At 33.8% G+C, this 18,461-nt stretch overlaps 1 protein-coding gene across 1 annotated transcript in view; it reads right to left on the reverse strand.

Annotated features, from left to right (window-relative positions):
• EPHA6 (EPH receptor A6) overlaps nt 1-18,461 on the reverse strand; it is an 852,487-nt gene that overhangs the window by 131,953 nt on the left and 702,073 nt on the right. Inside the window, exon 12 of the mRNA XM_036850549.1 lies at nt 13,178-13,303. Coding sequence (XP_036706444.1) covers nt 13,178-13,303 — 126 coding nt within the window. The remainder of the gene's footprint in view (nt 1-13,177; nt 13,304-18,461) is intronic.

An 18,461-nucleotide genomic window follows, 5' to 3' on the forward strand; every position in this document is an offset into this window, starting at 1 on the left:
GTGATGGACCTCTTCTCTCCTAACTAACCTTATCATCTACTGCCTCATCAACTGTCATTATCACCTATACTTATTCAATCCTGTCTCCTTCTGCCTTTCCTTTTGGTATTCCCCTGCCCGGATTATCTCACAACTTGCTTCTTTCCCTAATCACACTCACATCTCCCTAGAATTTATACAGTGCACCTCCTCCATGAAAGTCTCCCACAGCCATTTCCTATGGTTGCACTCCCATCACATCTATTGTCTGCATTATGAAATGTGTGTCTGGTTTTGTATTAGGTTGTTTTTTCCCCTCATCTTCCCACAGATGCTTTGTATCCCCATTCACTGGGTTTCTCAAGGTCATCTCCCACAGAGCTGAGCAGAGTAGGTGCTTCATAGAAACAAGTTGATTTTTCTCATCAGTTTCACAATTCCTAAGAGAGTAACACTGAAGTACTTCAGCAAGATTCTAATCTATGTGAATACTTTGAAATTAGTGCTATCTGTTATCTCCTTGGGAGATACTTTATACAATCTTAAAATTCATCAGTGACAAGTTTCATCTTCTCATTGAAGATAATAAAGAGTCAAATGAAGACTCCCCCCGTTTCTTGTAAATTAAAACTTTCACACCTGAGCTCTGAGTCTTTTGTTCAGTAGCATCATTTGAAAGCAAGTGTTATTAAACTAAGAAGTTGTTTTTTTTGGAATATCGCTGGTATCTAACCTGTAATTTGTTTCCTAGTGGTTTTCTACAGGGAAGTTAGATACGCTGTGAAGATTACAAGCTTACAGTCCATGATTACATTTTATAATCAAGAAAGTAGATAAGTATGAGGGAAATTATGAAAGGATGATATTCTTCAAATATGTGGTTAGGTGTGAGAAGTCTATTGGTAACAGTGCTTTTTCTGCATTATTTTTAAATATGTAAAAATTATATATTGCATTTTTGCTCTTAGAAAATACATTTGGATGTGATTCTCTTTTTTTTTTAATATTTTCAAAATATTTCAGCTTATTTCCATTTTTACTGTTTTAGCCAGTTACCCTAAGTGCCTCATGTCACAGGATTCGCTTAGTATTTGCGTTGTACTGGAATCAACGGACAGGCTCCAGGATTCTTAAATGTTAGTCAAGTCTCAAAATCCCCAGATCTTTTTTAGAAGCCTCATCAGTTGAAGAGATCTTCAAAAATACTTTTACAAGTCACACAAAAAGTGAAGTTCTTTGGTTTTCCTTCATGAATAGCCCAGAAATTGTTATGGATATTTTAAACTGCATTAGAATCAAGATTCGATAAGAAATCACTTATATTCTGAACGCAATGGATCACAAAATGCCATATCATCTTTTTCTGTTATAGAGAACAATAATTTTCTTTAACTGGGACGTTTATAGGCTATTAACAAATGAATCTTTTTCAAATTTGCAGCTTCTCAATACTTATGATGATTTTGATATAGGTATTGAGAAACCAGATAATGATAAGGCTATTCTTGTGTTGTTGTTAAAGGAAACAAAAGAGAGGTATTCTTTAAATGTTCCAGGGAAATTCTGGGGAAAATATTTTGTGAGTGAAACAGTTGCCCACCTTTTTTTGGCCTCAGAGAAGACTCTGAAAGGAGATGACAGACTCAACATTTTCACGTAAGTAATGAGTTTGTGCTGGATGTAGTGTTTTGTATCAGTTTGGCAATTTCTAATGTGTAGTCAGTAATATCAAGAATCCAAACAAATCTCAACAATCCCAAAACTCTATCACAGATTTAAATCAATCTAGTTTATTTAATGTTATAACACGTCTATATTTTGTCTAATAGGTAACAAAATTTATGGTAATAATTTGGATTGACAGGTTGCCTGTATTTTCTTCCTCCCAAGTTGTAATTCAGGACTTTTTCAGCCAGTTATTTAATTTATTTCTACTCCCTGTTTCTGCTGTACTGATAGTGAACTATAATTATAATCTCAAATGGATTTCATAATAAATGAAATAGTTTTCTTATCCCTCTAAGGCATTCAAGAGATATGGATGACATAAATTTGAACAAATTTTATATATTAAATAATTATTTTGATTCACAAGAACTAAAATTGGAGGATTGTTTTCCTCTTAACACTGTTGCCCGATGATTATCAGATCACGTCCCAAATGAATCTTATTCTCAGTGAATTCAAATACAAACTTAAAAAGATTTCCCTTGAACCTTCTTTTCCTCCTCTATTTCTGTTTTGGTTAAGACACCACCATCCATCTAATTACCCAGGTTTGAAACTCTATTGTAATATTGGATTTCCCACTTAATCAAACCCTTATTAGTCCATAAGTTGTTAAGTGGTGCTGATTCTATACAAAACCTATTAACACTGTCCACATTCTGCCTTTGTTTTCTCTTGACGTATTACAGTAATCGTTTACTGGTTGTACCTGTTAATGCTTGTATAATCATTATTTTAAACATTCAGTGATATAGCAGATATACATATTTAAATGCCTACTATGCATCAAGTACTCTTCTGGTTTCTGGAGAAACATCCTCAATCAATACAAGATCCTGCTCTCATGGAGTGTATAGTGGAAAGGGGACTAGAAATAAGTAAACAATTACTATAAAGGACTAATGTCTCATCCCTCCTTTAAAGACTGCTTTACATATTGTATTGTTTTCTTCAGGATTAAGGTCTAAACTGCTTGGCAATTACATTCCTTCACAATCTTTCCTCTACCTTTGTTTCCATTGTCATCTTTTACAGCCCCAGTTCCCCACCTCCTGTTTTTCAAATTCTCAAGGGGACTCATAATTCCCTAAGTACGACTTTACTTGGACCTTCCTCTTCTCTTTGGAAGACTGCTTTCTCACTGTCTTCATTTGGTAAAATCATATACTTACATATAAAAAAAGGAACTTAAATACCGTCTCCACCGGTCAATTCTCCCGTGAATCACTTTTTGTTTTAGGATGACTTGATGGTTTACTTTTTCTTCCATTTACATCTTAAACAATTGTATAACACTTATTAGGTATGGCATTGATACTAACTACAACGGTGTCTGCCTTCCACTCTAAAATGCTGCTGAGGTCAGGACTGGTGCTTAATGCTTCTCTGTAAGTTCACTAGCTACATATAGCACAGAATGAGGCACAGAGGAGGTACTCAATTTAATTTTTTTTGACTGGAATGCCAGAAGGAACACACAAATAAAGATGTTTTCTAAGGCTAATTCTAGCCCTAGAGCAGAGTTACTGAAAAAGCAGAATGGCAAATCAATAGACTTTAATCCTAAATTACTTGCAGTATAAAATATATGGTTTTGAGGAAAAAAAAACAATTCCAATTCTAGCTATGCTACCTGCATGATCTTGGGCAAGTTATTTTAGCTCTTTCAGTTTTTGCATCTATAAAATGAGGATAATATTACATACTATATGTGATTTTTCAAAGGAGTAGATGAAAAAACGTATAATTGACACAGAGTCTGGCAATAGTTGTCGTTCAAAAATGTTGGTGAACCTTTGCTTTCTTTCCCTTTTGGGCGTAGTTATCTGCTTCCCCTTTCTTATTACAATTGTTCACTATGTAGAAAAAAATAGTTTTATAAAAATGGATCATTTCCATATTTTATTGTACTTTGGCATTGACATAAAGATTCTTTTATATCTTATGGCAAAGTAAAAATAACTGCTATTTACATGTTTTATATGATACAGTTAATTCCTGGTTTTATCACTGAAATCCTTGTGTCCCAGGCAAACTGGGATGGTTTATTACCTTACACCTTGTGTGCTCAGCACAGTGCAGTGAGAAGATGTGGGATTAGAGTCAGATAGCATGCTATTGAAGACTCTTCCACTTTGGGCAAGCGACCTTTCATAACTCACTGACCTCACTGCTTCAGTCTCCCCATTTGTACACTATATACATTCCTCATTTGTATATTTTTACATAATAATAATAATACCTCCTCCATCTCATGAGATAGATTAAGTCACTGTGGAGGAGGTGTTAATCCACCTTCTCCATCGAGTGAGGTGTGGGATTAAGTGAGATAATGAGTTTACAACACAGAGAATAGTACCTGATACTATAAACATCAAACCATCCAATAACAGCTTAAAGAACGAATGAGTAAATGTGAGTATTATATCTTACCTTACTGACTAGATGTTGAATCCTAAGCTAAGAAGTATTTTTCAGAGTGAAGAAGGTTCACTACTGAAAATGACTAAGATCAATATATTTAGGAATTTTCCTGTCTCAAAGGTCCACTTAAATTCTTTACACCTGAAATCAACAGGCTTGAAGTTGCTTTAAGGAACAAGATGGTTTCTCCTAGAGTAAAATAATCAAAACGGGTATTTTCTTACTTTAAATACCATACTATAATATAGAGTTTCTTAGAAATAGCTTCTGTAGGAAGTAGATTCTTATTCTTATCTAAAAAGCCATCTTGTGTCTTCTGTACTCTATTTACAGATTTGGACCTCTACCAATATACCTTAGGTTACTCTGGAATTGATTTTAACCTTAGAACTATTTGAAACCCCTAAATCTATATAATATTTATTGTTAATTTGGTTCCATGCTTTCTCTTAATTTCTTTATTTTGCTTCTTAAATTCAGAAGTGAGCCAAATAACCTTGGATTAATGCTGAAGAATAATTATTTTATTCTGTGATAAAACAGTTGAGCAGAAATTAGGAGGGTTGATTTGCATTTATGAAAACAGTGGCACTTCTAGATTTGTTTTAGAGTAAATCTAAGATGTGAGGCTAAAGAAATGAAACATAATTTTCCTGACAGTTCCAGAAAGCAGTGGCATACGTCTGTACCAATTAACTTCAGTAATATTCAGTACTGTCCTTTTTCTACTGGAAATTACATATGGGCAGAAAGATTTCTCCTTAACTAGAAGTGTCTTGTTGGCAATGAAAGTTACTGCCAAAGATGCTTGATGTTAGACTGTGGTTTTCAACATAAGACACTAACCATATTGCAAAATTTTAATAACATATGAGTTTTTAAGAATGGCTTTCTTGATTTTTTACTACATCCACATGTATAAAAGTCATATGTGATAATGATCAAATTAAAAGCACATGTCTTGAAATTAGTTGATTTATGACTTTTAGATTTCCAGTTATTATGAAAGAAATAATTGATTATACAATAATCTATAGTTTAATTACCACTAGGTAGCAATGAATAATGAACATATCAGAGAATCCTCATGACTTGAACAACTCTGAAATGTTCAAAACATAAACATGAAACAGGAAATATGTGCTAAGTTTTTCAAAACCACATTAAACTGCATGTCAAATAATTTTATGCCACTTTTGTTCTTGGTTTCTATCTGTACAAAGTTTTTGTGTGGGTAATTAAAAAATAGATCCTACATCTAAATCGGCACATATGTAATAATAACTGACTTAAAAAATAAGTTTTTCAGTGTGCCAGGCATTGTTCTAAGGGCTTTACATGTGCTAACTCATTTAATCCTCACACCAACCCCTGTGGTGAGTATAGTCACTAGTTCAATTTAACAGATAAGATTATGGATGTACTGAGGGTTTAAGGAACTTGTCCAAGGATACACACTGGGCAATTGGCAGAGCCAGCGCTTGAAGCCAGGCAATCTGGCTCCAGAGTCTGAATGCTTGTCCATCTTGTCATACCCCCAAATAATACTTGGGTCTCCGTTAGTAATTTAGAGTACGTGAAGCATTACCCCAAATCTCTGTGCCTCATCTTAGAAACACATCTTGGAAAGCCATTATGGACTGGGCATTGTGTTGCTGCCAAAGATGTTTTGTCCTTGAGAAGTTCTAGGATTTTAAAGCTCCATAAAGCCTTATGATAATCTATATAAACAGGAAATGTGTGCTAAGGAAACTTGCTGGAACAGCCTTTAGATTTTGCTTTCTCCATCGCTTAAACGTCAGTTTATGATAATGACCTTAAGTTTCCTATACAAAGGAATGTTTTCAGAAAGAGTCCTGAAGCTTTGGGAAGAAAGTGTCATATTTTCCAATAGTGTTTCAAATGTTGTGCTTTACTCCTGGCTTCAAAAGTGTGTTGTGATTACATAAACGATCAAATATTCAGCCTTTTGGTCTTTTGTATTATTCACTAATCAAAAGAAAATCAACAGAAAATTTAAAAATCAAACAAACCTCTGGACAGGATATATTTAATCCTAACTGCATAGGTTATTTATGGTGAGATTTTAATTATAATGGAGAAAACATTGTTAAATGAATCATACATATGATGTAAATTAAACTACCAACTACTTTTCTTTTCCCCACCCCCCAGGAAAGTTACTACTTATTTTTGAATCTTTTCTGCAATTCTTACAAAGGATTTAACTTTTTTTTTAATGTTCAATTTTGCTAAATACACGTTCTGTAAGACCTCTGTGAACAGAACTATGAAAAGTTAACATTGTGCCACAGGGCAACTTCCACTGTGCTTTGTCCTACAATGCAAAAGAATGAATGCTGAGATGAGATGTGTTTTACAATAGGTATGGTCTTTCCCCGCCCTTCTTATGTTCTTAAGTGGCCCAGCAGCCCAGGAGGACAAGCATGCTGCCCTATGAAAGAGCAAGAGGCATTTAAGCAGCTCAGTTTCTTATCATGTTTTCCAGTAAGGTGAAAACACACCAACACAACAATTCCAACCAACACAAAGATTAAATACTGACTCACATGGGGACTAAGCTTTAGCAAGCTGTGTAAAGTTTTTCAGAAGTTTTCTTTGGGAGAAGAAAATGACTCCTGGATGAATCTTTTGAAAGTGTTGATAGTTTCTTTGAATAGGACCAAAATTGATGGTATAATTTGTAATAATAGAACATGAATGTCCCTAGAGGGTAGATATATGTTCTCAACTGAGAATTTAAATTGTCATATAAATAAAGTCTGGATTTTTAAGATTCAAACTTACTGAAATGATCTTTAGGTAAAAGAAACATTTATGCTAATAAGAAAGAAGAGCGAAAGTCAAAGGCTAAAACTATTTACGGAATCTGAAAATAGGAAAGTAAAAAGAACTAGTAAAAAGAATCTGGAGATTAGTTAAAGGCTCTTTTAAGATTTTTCATGTCTTTCTGGTAGGAAAAAAATAGAAATTCTCTGTAAATGTTTGAGAGCTTGATATCAAATGCATCCTGCTGCTTTGTTTCTTTTTTTCTTTTAAATGCACGGTCAGTCTTACAGAAAGATGCTGCTGTTCACGATGTCTTAAAACATAACTTTATATATAGAACACTGAGTTTTTAATAATCTGAAATTCTTCACTGATGGACTTCAGGGTGTCCAGAGACCTCCTGAAATTGTATACAAACATTTATTTATACGATCGTATGCCCATTTTCTTGGAAAAGAGAGTCTATGTTATTTTTGGCCAAGAAACAAAGTATAATCGATAAGGAATCTGAGTCTATGACCTGTACCACAACATCACGACCGTCGGTCCATAGGAGCCCTTAAACTCATAGACCCTGCAACAGATTAAAGTTTTTATAAACTGAATGATGCTTGAAGGTTCAAATTACACCTTCATTTTGTATGTGTTCCCATCCTGACTTTTCTTTTTCCAAATGATATCTTCAAGTTGTCTTAAATTTAGGTTTTAAATCATTTACTAACCTTTTGTGTATTTCTCCTCAAGTAAACCAAAGAACCACAAGATGACGTGCATGCTCTTTGGAATTCACTGACTTTTAAGCAACAGAGGAAGCAGACTGAACACCATCTTAACCTTATCTGGCTAGCCCTCCCTTGCACTGGTTTTGGAATCTACCAATATATGCCCAAAAGTGTTTTTAAGTAACTTTAACCTAGCAATAACGTGTCGCAAATACTTTAAGGGGGTTGTTTATGGGTGTATAACTAGAAATACAGTCACTCATGTCACCTTCCTTGTGCTTCTGTTGGCTGGGTGTGTTCCCTTTGTCATTTTATCAGTGACCGTCTCTTCTCTGTGCCTTTCCTCAGGCCTGAAATAGAATAATCTTGGGTTCCTGTCTGACCCTGCTTCAGAGTCCCTACCCTAGTTTTCAAATAGTTGCAGTTTACAGGATTTCCTTCTGAAGTCTGCAGCTGAACAAACTTTCAAGGAGAAGAGTTCTCCAGGAGACACCACTGTGCAGATGAGTATCGGGTAGGGCTTACTGGGGCTTGAAATCACACAAATGGCACGGAATAAAGAAACCAGGAGTTAAGAATTGAGATGAAGGTTTCTCAGGTTCCACAGTTTACATTTTGAATCATTTATTCAGGATCTTACTTCGCACATTTAATCCAGTTTATCCTATTCCTATTATAATTAGCTTTTGGTTTAAGCAGGTACACACAAAAACACTCATTTACACACATCTTATTCAGGGTAATTGGCAACATTTTCAGCTGCAGAAATATATAAAATATATATCCTTCAATAAAAGAAGAGTCTTTTTTTTCCCCTGAAGACCTCTTACTTAAAAAGTAAACCACAATCTTATCTTTTATGTATATTTATTACAACAGTATTTGTTAAAGATAAAATAAAGCAAATTGCCATATATACTACAGAAAAATATAAAAACAATAATCATCCTCAGGAGAACTTTAGCAAGCAGAACTGTTGTCAAAAGTGATTAATTTTGAAACGTCCAATTGTAGATTGAAAACAAAGTTACTGACTTTTCTTTTAGGATGCCTGAACATACAAAGAAATGAAATGGTTTACTTTGATTTTTCTGAACTGCAGTTTGATTGTATTTAAAAGTTATATACTTTTCCACTGTTGATTTCCCTTGGCACACTGAATTCATGTCAGTTTTCCTTAACTCATTGTATATTCCTTCAAAGTCTGCCATCCAGTCTTATGTATTTGCATTACCGCTTTTCTGCAGTCCTCTATATGCATCAAGATCTGATAATATTATACTCACAAGATCCTAGATTCTCTGCAGCTTCAACCTTATTTATTTTTCCTGGCTTATTTCTAATATCTAAACTATATGCCTTCTCAATAAAACATTTTTTTGACTGGATAATAGTGCATGCAATATTTGCCCAGACTCCATATCAGATAGGATTTCACATGAAATATGGAAAGGAAAATACTGATAATCATTGTTAATAGACTTTGAAGACATTTTAATATTGGCTCAGCACTGTAAGTCCTTTGCTATAGAAATGGTCTAGTTGGATCTGCTACTCGTTTATACAAAACTGGATTGTGAATTCATATCTTAACATTACTAGTCAGGGGGACAGTAGTGAGGATATGAAAAAGTCTGGGTACTTGAGTATAAGGCTCATTCAAATCTCTTTGCAAAGGTAAAAATAAATAAATAATATTAAACATTACTATTAATCATATACCTAGTAATTGCAAATCTGATTTTTGAGTCCCCATGTGTTCACGTTTATTTTTTAAACTGATTCAGAGTAAGCAGTGAGGAAGTCTCACAAAATTGACAAAGTAAGAAGGTGAAGAGAGCTATTTACCCCATCTTTGCCATTTACCTTGAACCTCACACATGGCATGCAACAGACAGCAGCTCAGGTAAAAATGTCAAAGGAGGTGTTTTATATATAGCATTATATTTAAAGCATAGGTAGACAAACCAAGATGGCGTTTCGGAAGAACATCCCCTCAACAATTAAAGAGCTTCCAAGACTAACCACAAAGGAAGTATTAGGAAGACCTTCAATATTGATTTTTATTTTTAGAATTTATCTATTTCTATATCCCACATGCTGCCTGTTTCCTATGTTTTCTCTTTTGTAGGCTTTGCTTATAATTGAAAAAGCTTCTTACTTTAAGGCATATAACTGAGTTTGGCCTAGAATCTAAGCTATACATATGAATTACTTCATATGTAATCATACTCAACCTAAGATGTTACTTTCTGAGTATAATGAATATGCCTTTATATTTTATAAATAAGTCTAGTTTTCAAGACACATTGTAATGTTTGGATCTTATGTAAATTTAAGATATCACATGATGTCAGATAGTTATTGCTGTGAAGTAACAGGGAAGAGTGGACCAGTGCAACTTCCATATATTATTACACCATCATTACCAATGCATAATTCTGTTTCTCAATGCCTTTATTACTCTGATTTTCTTTGTTTATGGTAAGCATATAAGCCACTAAATGTGTAAAGGCAAAGGTGTCATAAGATAAGTCATCAGTCTAAGACCCTATGTATAATCAATACTCTATGGCATATAAAATATTCTACCCACTTTCAAATACTGTTTGATTATAGAAATAAATCAAAGAAATAACTAGATGGAGCAAAGAGAGCAAGCTTATTTTAGGGTATATACCTGATAACATATTTCCAAGAGGGACATTAATTCTTTTCAAGGAGGTAGAATTTGATTTTAATAGGGAAGAATACAGTGGAGAAGAGTTTGACTCAAAAAATATAATTTCACTTATGTCTTTCTAATTTCTCCTTTCTTTCTCCATCCTCTTTGCTTCTCTCAGCTCCCTTCCCCACTCTTCCTGACTTCTCTCTCCCGAGATTTTCCTACTTCATTGGATGACTACTATTTGAAAAGCATTGCAATAAATATATGAATATACTTGCTATTCAACTTTCAGCCAATTATTTCCTGGTATTTTTCTCTATTTGAAACTAAGAATAATAACCCTTTACTATGACCTTTCTAGAAATGTGAAAGGTCATATAAATAATTGACAACCATTACATAAATACTGATTTCAGGCTTGTCTGCTTTCTGGTTCTCATGATTCAGTGATTCTCTTATTATTGCAGTTAGTGTAAAAATACATACTGCAAAAATATTGCTCCTTAATAGCACAGTGTGACATGAATGCAAAGAAACTATTTTATATAAGACATAATCATGTATCTCATTTAAATTTGATTAAAGAAGTAACTGGGAACTAAATTAGTACCATCATTAGAACAGATTTTGTGATTTCTTGAATGACATAGCAAATGTCTTATGAGACCCTAAAAGTACTGTAACATATAAACAATTGGTAGAAAGCAAATTAATTTCTGCCCAGTAGGCATCAACCTTTGGCCAGCTTTTTACGGTACCATGATACAGGTCAAGGAAGGAAGTGCTTTCTGCCCTCAAATTGATGTCCTAAACCTGAAGAGTCACTCAGCTATTAGGTGGCAAAGAAATACTTTAGGGTTCTTTTTTTTTTAAATATGAAATAATAAAAACTTCTCATATCATTGCTTCGTTCCTCTTTATACAAAATATAAAGAGAATTCTTGGGAAATAAGCTACAGTTGAATGGAAGAGGATAAAAATTACCTTAGAAATCATAGCAGTGATTACTGAAAAGTACCAGAGAAAGTGTACAGGGATCACTTATCAAAGTGATACAAGTCAGAAAAAGTGAGTTGAGTTAATTTCAGTTTGAGGGAACAAGTTTAGATCTATACATTTTTTATGAAACAATTGTTTTACACCTGATTTGTATTTAAGTCATGGAAACTGAACTGGGTTTTCTCTCCCATGAAGGTTGGAGGCAAATCTGGCTTAAAGCCTAGAAGAAGAGGGCGCTAGATGTTCTTTTAGATCCCTCTCTGGAAAGTTGTTTTGTGTCTGTGTTATAGAAACACCATCTTACTTCTATCAGGCTCAGTGGCTAAATGACAAGGGTTGTCATTTTTACCAGTGATGTTGAATAATTCAAGTCACTACTGATTTGTAATGTCATTTCTGCCAAACATACCTAAATCTACCAAGATTTGTCATTAAGAGTTAAGTTGGTCATTAAACTACAAATCGTCTGTTCACCTCTTCAATTCCAGTCACTGAAATATTAATAGACATGAATGCTATATTTTTATATTTGCAGTTAACTCTGAGAGCTCAGTTTATATAGATTTTTATTTCCAATTTTTTGCAATACCACCATCACTACTACCACCAACAATAAAATTCGTGTGCAACTGATACCATCTTTTTTTCTAGGGAGAAAAAAGGTGGCATAACACTCATTAGAATTAAAATTGCTAATTTTTATTTCATATAATTTTGGTTCCTACTTATCAGTGGCATTGCTGGCTACAAAGTCTCCAACCACTTTAGTAATTATCCAACGATAAAACCAAATGACACTAAAGCATATTTATGGTTGTTACTTTTTGTATGTTATAACTAAGTAGGCAAGGGTAACTGAAAGGCAAAAGAAAAATGTCAGTGTAATAATTTTAGGCTTTGATGGAATAATTTTGCTAAGAAAAACAAGAAATGTGCATGATGGGATTTTGTTTCCATTGTATTTCTTAGTTTTTCAAATGTTTCCATTATTCTGCTGTCTGGGCCAGCCCTCCTGAAAATATTGGTATCATTACCACAATTTGTAGCATAAGTATTAACTGTGATAAGAAACACAAGAATTATGATAAAAACTCCAAGAATTAATATCCTAATTCCATCTTGCTAAACACATATAAAATATAAACTGGATTTGCATGCCTCAGGTACCAGGGAGGAAGGCAGCTGGATATTTTACAAAATGACAAGAGTAAACTAATTTATGATTATAATAATACCAAGGATAATATACAAAGTGATTTACTAAACTTTGAAATTTCATTTTAAAATGCTCAATATCCTATATTTTGTTTTTCCTCATTGATAAAATATGGCTTTGGTCAGATTGATATTTTTAGGGAAAACTGCATGTTAATTTTCTTTCTCAAAAATTTCTTCCAAATTTGCTACTTTCTGGCCTTTTTTCAAATCATTTTTTCTTTAGTGAAATGGAACTTTAAATCCCTGTAAACTTACTCAGATATAAAATTACTTTTTCAGTTAATAACACTCAGTTTTAAATTCTTTTTTCTAGCCAGTTCCAAGTGGTAAAGTGGCTTAAATTCATCCCTGTTTTATTCTTGAGTTACGAATTTGGGACCTGGTCTAGTTTTTATTTTTGAAAAAACTTTCCTAGAAGAGGCAGCACTATGCCTATTGGGCGCTCAGTTTACAGATCCTTCTTCTACTTCCTTTATATTATTTTCAGAGCATTAGGTATCACAAATGTGGTTCCTGTGTTTTAAAAAGTCGCTTGCATTTCTGTTCAACAATATATTTTAGAAATATTTATTTTTGTATTGTTCTGTCAATTGTAAGCACAGTCCTACTGCTGTAAACGGTGGCAGAAAACTTCACCTGAAATACCTACCAGCAGGAATCCTGGGGGGCAAAGATCCTCTCCCTGGCACTGGATGCGGGGCCTGGAGGCTATTTAAAAACCCTGCCCTCAGGAAGCTGGGGCAAAACGTTTCCACCCCAATGGCCGGGAAGGATCCTTTTAAGAGATAAAAATTGACGTTAATCAAAAAGTATTCTTTGTGGAAAAGTTGTTGATCATTTAATTGGAACACACCTATAATCAACAAAGAAATCAAACCTTACAAGGAAGCTATGAAATTAAAAGGAATGGAATGCATTTTTATTCACAAATTTAAGAAATAAACCTAGTTTTTTGAAAAGAAAGTTACTCTTTCTTAAAAGAGGGTTTAGAAGCATCAGAATGCTAAGATGAAATTTCTAAATCTACATTTGACAGAATATATACAGAACTCATCTCTACATGAGCTAAAGATATCCAGAAAATAGCCACGATAGGATCTGGGATTTGTGCTGCACTAGAAAGAGCAGTGATTTACTTCAGGTGCATCAGTAAGAGAGCTTAAAATGAGGAAAGCTTCTATACCATACAGTAATTACACATGTTTTTGAAATAGTGGTAAGAAAAACAACACACACATTTCTTAATTTGCCTCACTTTTCTATTAGGGACAAGACATGAGAGTTTGCAAAGGTAGAACCACATGCTTTTTCATTTTTAAGAAGGCTATTGAGAGAGAAGCAAAAAAAAAAAAAAAAGTAAACTACTTGGATGTTTATCCATAAAATAATACAATGAATCACAGAATAAAAGAATATCAGAGCTGAAAAGGACTTTAGAGATCATCCAGTCAAAAAATCCACGTTTTACAGACCAGCAAACTGAGTGGGGGAAGTGATATCACATAGCTGGTGGACTCCCAGTACAAAGTCTTTCCACTATAGATTAAAAATAATGAGTCATTTCCTATATGGGAGATTGAGATCCCCTGAATACGAGTTAGAAACTTAGCACTTTGGAATAGTGGCATTACATTATCTTTCAAGGCATTACATTATCTCTCAATGACCTGAAAGATACTAAAATCATTCAGAAGAAAATGTAATATACATGCAACATTAGTGCATGGGCAGCACTGGTAATTGATATAGTATATCTAAGTTTAAATCACAATAATACCTTTAAAGCAAGTTACACTGATAGTTGTAAGAAATGCATCTCATTCGAGACCTCTGAAACCCCCCATCAGGCACAGCAGTTTTCATATGTAGAGACCCAGTTCAAATTTAGCAAGTCCTGTATTTTTGAAAAGACTTTGCTCTGTTCTTTGACACAAATTTTACACCTAAAATAAGTTAAAATTTGATTTTTCTTTAACTTTGACCAGGACTAAAGGGAGATGGTATACCATACTGTCTATATCTTGCTTCTATGGAGAAAGTTGTTGCTAAAGAAAAAGCATTTATTAGATCTTTAGAGATGTTTTTATGAAAGAGCAAGGTTACAATGAATGTTTTCACGGGTGAGGCCTATATATTGTGCCCTGGATTAAAGAAAGCATAGAAAGAGTGTCTTATACTGTGAATAAACTGGTTTTGTTGTGTATTTTATGGGGTTTTAGTAAAATGGCCCAGCAGAGCTGGAGTCCCTTAAACATTCAGAGGTGTGGCAAAAATGCCAAATGTAAGCCAGAAAGTGCTCTGAGGTAACTTTCCATGAACAGTGAAATTAATTACTCTTTTGTTACTACATGGGATATTTATCACTGAGCATAAAGTTACCATAAGCCTGTGTGTGGTGTTGCCCACGCGAGGCATTTCCCGCACTGCAATGTTTCATCATCATCTGCGAAAACACTCGTCAACGTAAGGAGCTTCACTGAATACCACGTGGAGATAATTATATATTTATAAAGCATCCTTATTTAAAGTTACAAAAGAAATGGGGATTTTACAACAGGAAAAATAATTACAAGAAATTCAGATTTTATTACATGCTGTGAAAACCAAAAATGATCCAACTTTAGCTGTGGATTTATTGAAGTCAAGTAATCAGAAGCCTGGTTCAAGAACACTAGATTATAAAGAAAAAGAATATCATCATCATGAACAGGCAAGTAAAAGGGACATAAATGTAATCATCTTAAAGGAAATCTGAAGGAAAACAAAAGCATGTAGAGCGGTGACTCTAGATAATGTTTATCTGCTTCACATTTAGAGCTTTTTATCTGAGTTTTTGCTATTTTTGCCAACATTATTCAAAACTGTTAACTTAGAAAAGATGTACATTATTTTAACTCCTTGAAAGAAACTAAATACAAATATTATTTTATTGCTACAATTACACTGATTACTACTTTTGTTGTTGTGATGGCCTGTCATCTTTAATAGCAGCTTTCATTTTCCTAAACTTGCTGCATCATTCATAATGGCTTTGTTACGTTTCTTTACTGTGGGTTAAAAGGTCTTTCATTTATTGTGGCATCTCTTCCTTAAGTAACGGTCATTTTTTATATCTGAAACAAAGAGAAAAGCTGGTGCGCATGAATATATATTCCACTGAGATATCACATTATGTGATAATAACGCCTTATCAGTTTTCTTCTTAAGGTCAGCCATGTCAATAGAGATTGCAGGAAACACTACAGCTCTACGTTTTCACAGTTCAATCAGGAAAACTGAAGTTATTCTTTGTTATAATTCCCTTATCTCTTAATTCACAAGAAATTAAGTTCACAAACTTTTTGGAATTTGATATGAAATAATTTTAGTCTGATTTGCTCTATTGCTTAAGTTGCTGACCCCGTCTGACTGGGTTTTTTTTAAGTAATGGTGGAATTTATTAATCAATTACATTGTAGCTGAATAATAAACAATGTCTACTATCTATACCAGGATAAATATAAATTTCCACGAGTATTTTGATTTTAGTTACTTTCAATAGGCTAAGTATTTGTTAATACAAATTAGATTTTTATGTGATGAGAGTATTCCTCTAGCCATTACAAGTTTGAAATGTAAAATGTGTCACTTCATACATGCTTTTCTAAATCTCAAATTCTTGAGTTCCCAATTTGTTAGTGATCTTGAGTTGCGGGTTAAAGAGAGACCAACATGTGACATTAGCATTATACTGCCTGTAATATAGAGTTACCAGATCACTGGGTGTTCTATATTTTTACTTGCTAAACCTGGTAACCCTACTCTAATATAATTTCAAACACTTATGGATATCAGATGGATAAGAGACACTATTAACTACTGGTGTAAGGTAAGATTAACATAAGTCACTGGCTGGCTGCAGGGGTTGGTGATTTATGTCTTTCATTAACTCAGTGGTTCTCAATGCATTTAGGGAGCCTTGCACATTATGACTGTGGGAAGACATCACTGGTGTTTAGTGGGTGGGGGTCAGGATGCATGCTGAAGGCATTGCAGTAAGTGGCATCCTGCCTGCACAAATGGGAATTCTCTCTCAAAATGCTGGTAGCACCCACTGAAAAACACTGTCCGAGAATAAAGAATCCTAAAAAAATGGTTGCTAATGAATAGGTCATATGATGAAGTAAAGAAACAGTGTGAAGAAGTTGGTGCAGCCTGTATTCTGACATTAATTAATGGAGGACTGATCACTCAGATCATCTGAGAATAATGTTGCCTGTAGAGTTAGCAGTTTTCAAAGAATTGTAATAAAATATATTTAGCACAAACTCAATGAAAAGCAATCCCATTTTTCATTTGATATTGCAGCAATCTCTCTGAAATAACTTTATATTAGAAATTAGATATCATTAAGAATTTGTGTAAAAGATAACAAACTATGACCTTAAACTTTTTGTGCCTCAACTTTCTCCTCTGTGAAATGAAAGTAACTGACCCTACCTAACGGGGCTGTTTGTGAGGTTTAAATGTGAGTAAATTATCATAAATATAAGACAATACTATTAGCCCTAATGTTTTTTAAAAAGAAACCGCTTTAGGTGAGAAACAGAAATAAAGATTAATTAAATTTTCTAATGAAGAACTACCCCTCTCCCCCACACATACACATACCCCCAATAGAACAAATCCTTTTTTCGAAGATTACATATCAATAATTTAATTTTGATGCCGAAAAGTTTAATAAGGGCAGTATCCCTATAACATGAACTTTTGAGATTTGACTCCTTCAAATTGTTTCCATTAGGCTGTATTTTCGCAGATAACCATTTGATCTACGTATAGACAAAGAATGCATAGTCTTAATTCAAGACAAACAATTTAGAATTGGAAACTTAAAATACATGTACACATATGTGAGTATATTAAATAAATATAGTGTATGGAAACTCTGTCTTCAACTCCTAAATTGAGTTCTTTTTCAAGCACAATATGAAATGCAAGGATGATTTAATCTGATCTAAAAAGAGTAGATCACAAATAGTCACTGGGAACAATACTAAAAACAGGGATTTACACATAACATAACAAACCTGGCCCTAATATGTAGCATTTTATGTATATTGTGCCTATGTGTGGTGTGATTATTATTTGAAAGCAAGTATTGAAATAAACTGAACTTACAATCAGACCTAAATTGATAAAGTCTGTGTTATTAATATATAAATGAATATTATCTCAAAATATTTTAATTTCATTCCTTTAAATATATCTTGTGAGTGGCTTATAATAAATATAAAACTACAATAAATACAGTAAAGTAGTAGATATATATGACATAAATTAGTATTCACATAGTAGAGATTTTGGGCTCAAAAATGTTTACTGACAGGGACAAGACCAAAAATTTGGAGAGCTAAAAATTGAGTATGTATACATTCAGAGTAGAGATCCTTTCTTCACCCTTAAGTATCCGGTATAGAGTTCTGTAACTGACACATAGCAGCCTCTCCATAACTGTGGGGTTTTGGTTAATGATGGTATCTCTGAGCTACAGTATGAATAATTTCAAAGTTCAGTGATAACATAGTCTGTTAAACCAAATGCTATGTCGAAGGGCTGTTTTTCCTGAGAAATGCTCACTTCTGAACCTTCAAAGATTCTCTACCTCTTTCCCTGTCTGTCTGTCTGTCTGCCTGCCTGCCTCTCTATCCATCCATCTATCTATCTATCTATCTATCTATCTATCTATCTATCTATCTATCTATCTATCTATCATCTGTCGAATTTCAGCTGTCCCTTCTTTGTCAGATTGTTTGTGTTTCCCTCCACTCCTTGTGTATCTCATGTATGTGCCTCTTTCTTCTTCTGGTACAATAATTTATAGCATTACACATTCTTTCTTCCTCTGAGAGAAGTAAAAGAAAACCATAAGCTCATTAGTTTTGTTTGAACAC

The sequence above is a fragment of the Balaenoptera musculus genome, chromosome 4 (genome assembly GCF_009873245.2).
Source record: "Balaenoptera musculus isolate JJ_BM4_2016_0621 chromosome 4, mBalMus1.pri.v3, whole genome shotgun sequence".
NCBI lineage: Eukaryota > Metazoa > Chordata > Mammalia > Artiodactyla > Balaenopteridae > Balaenoptera > Balaenoptera musculus.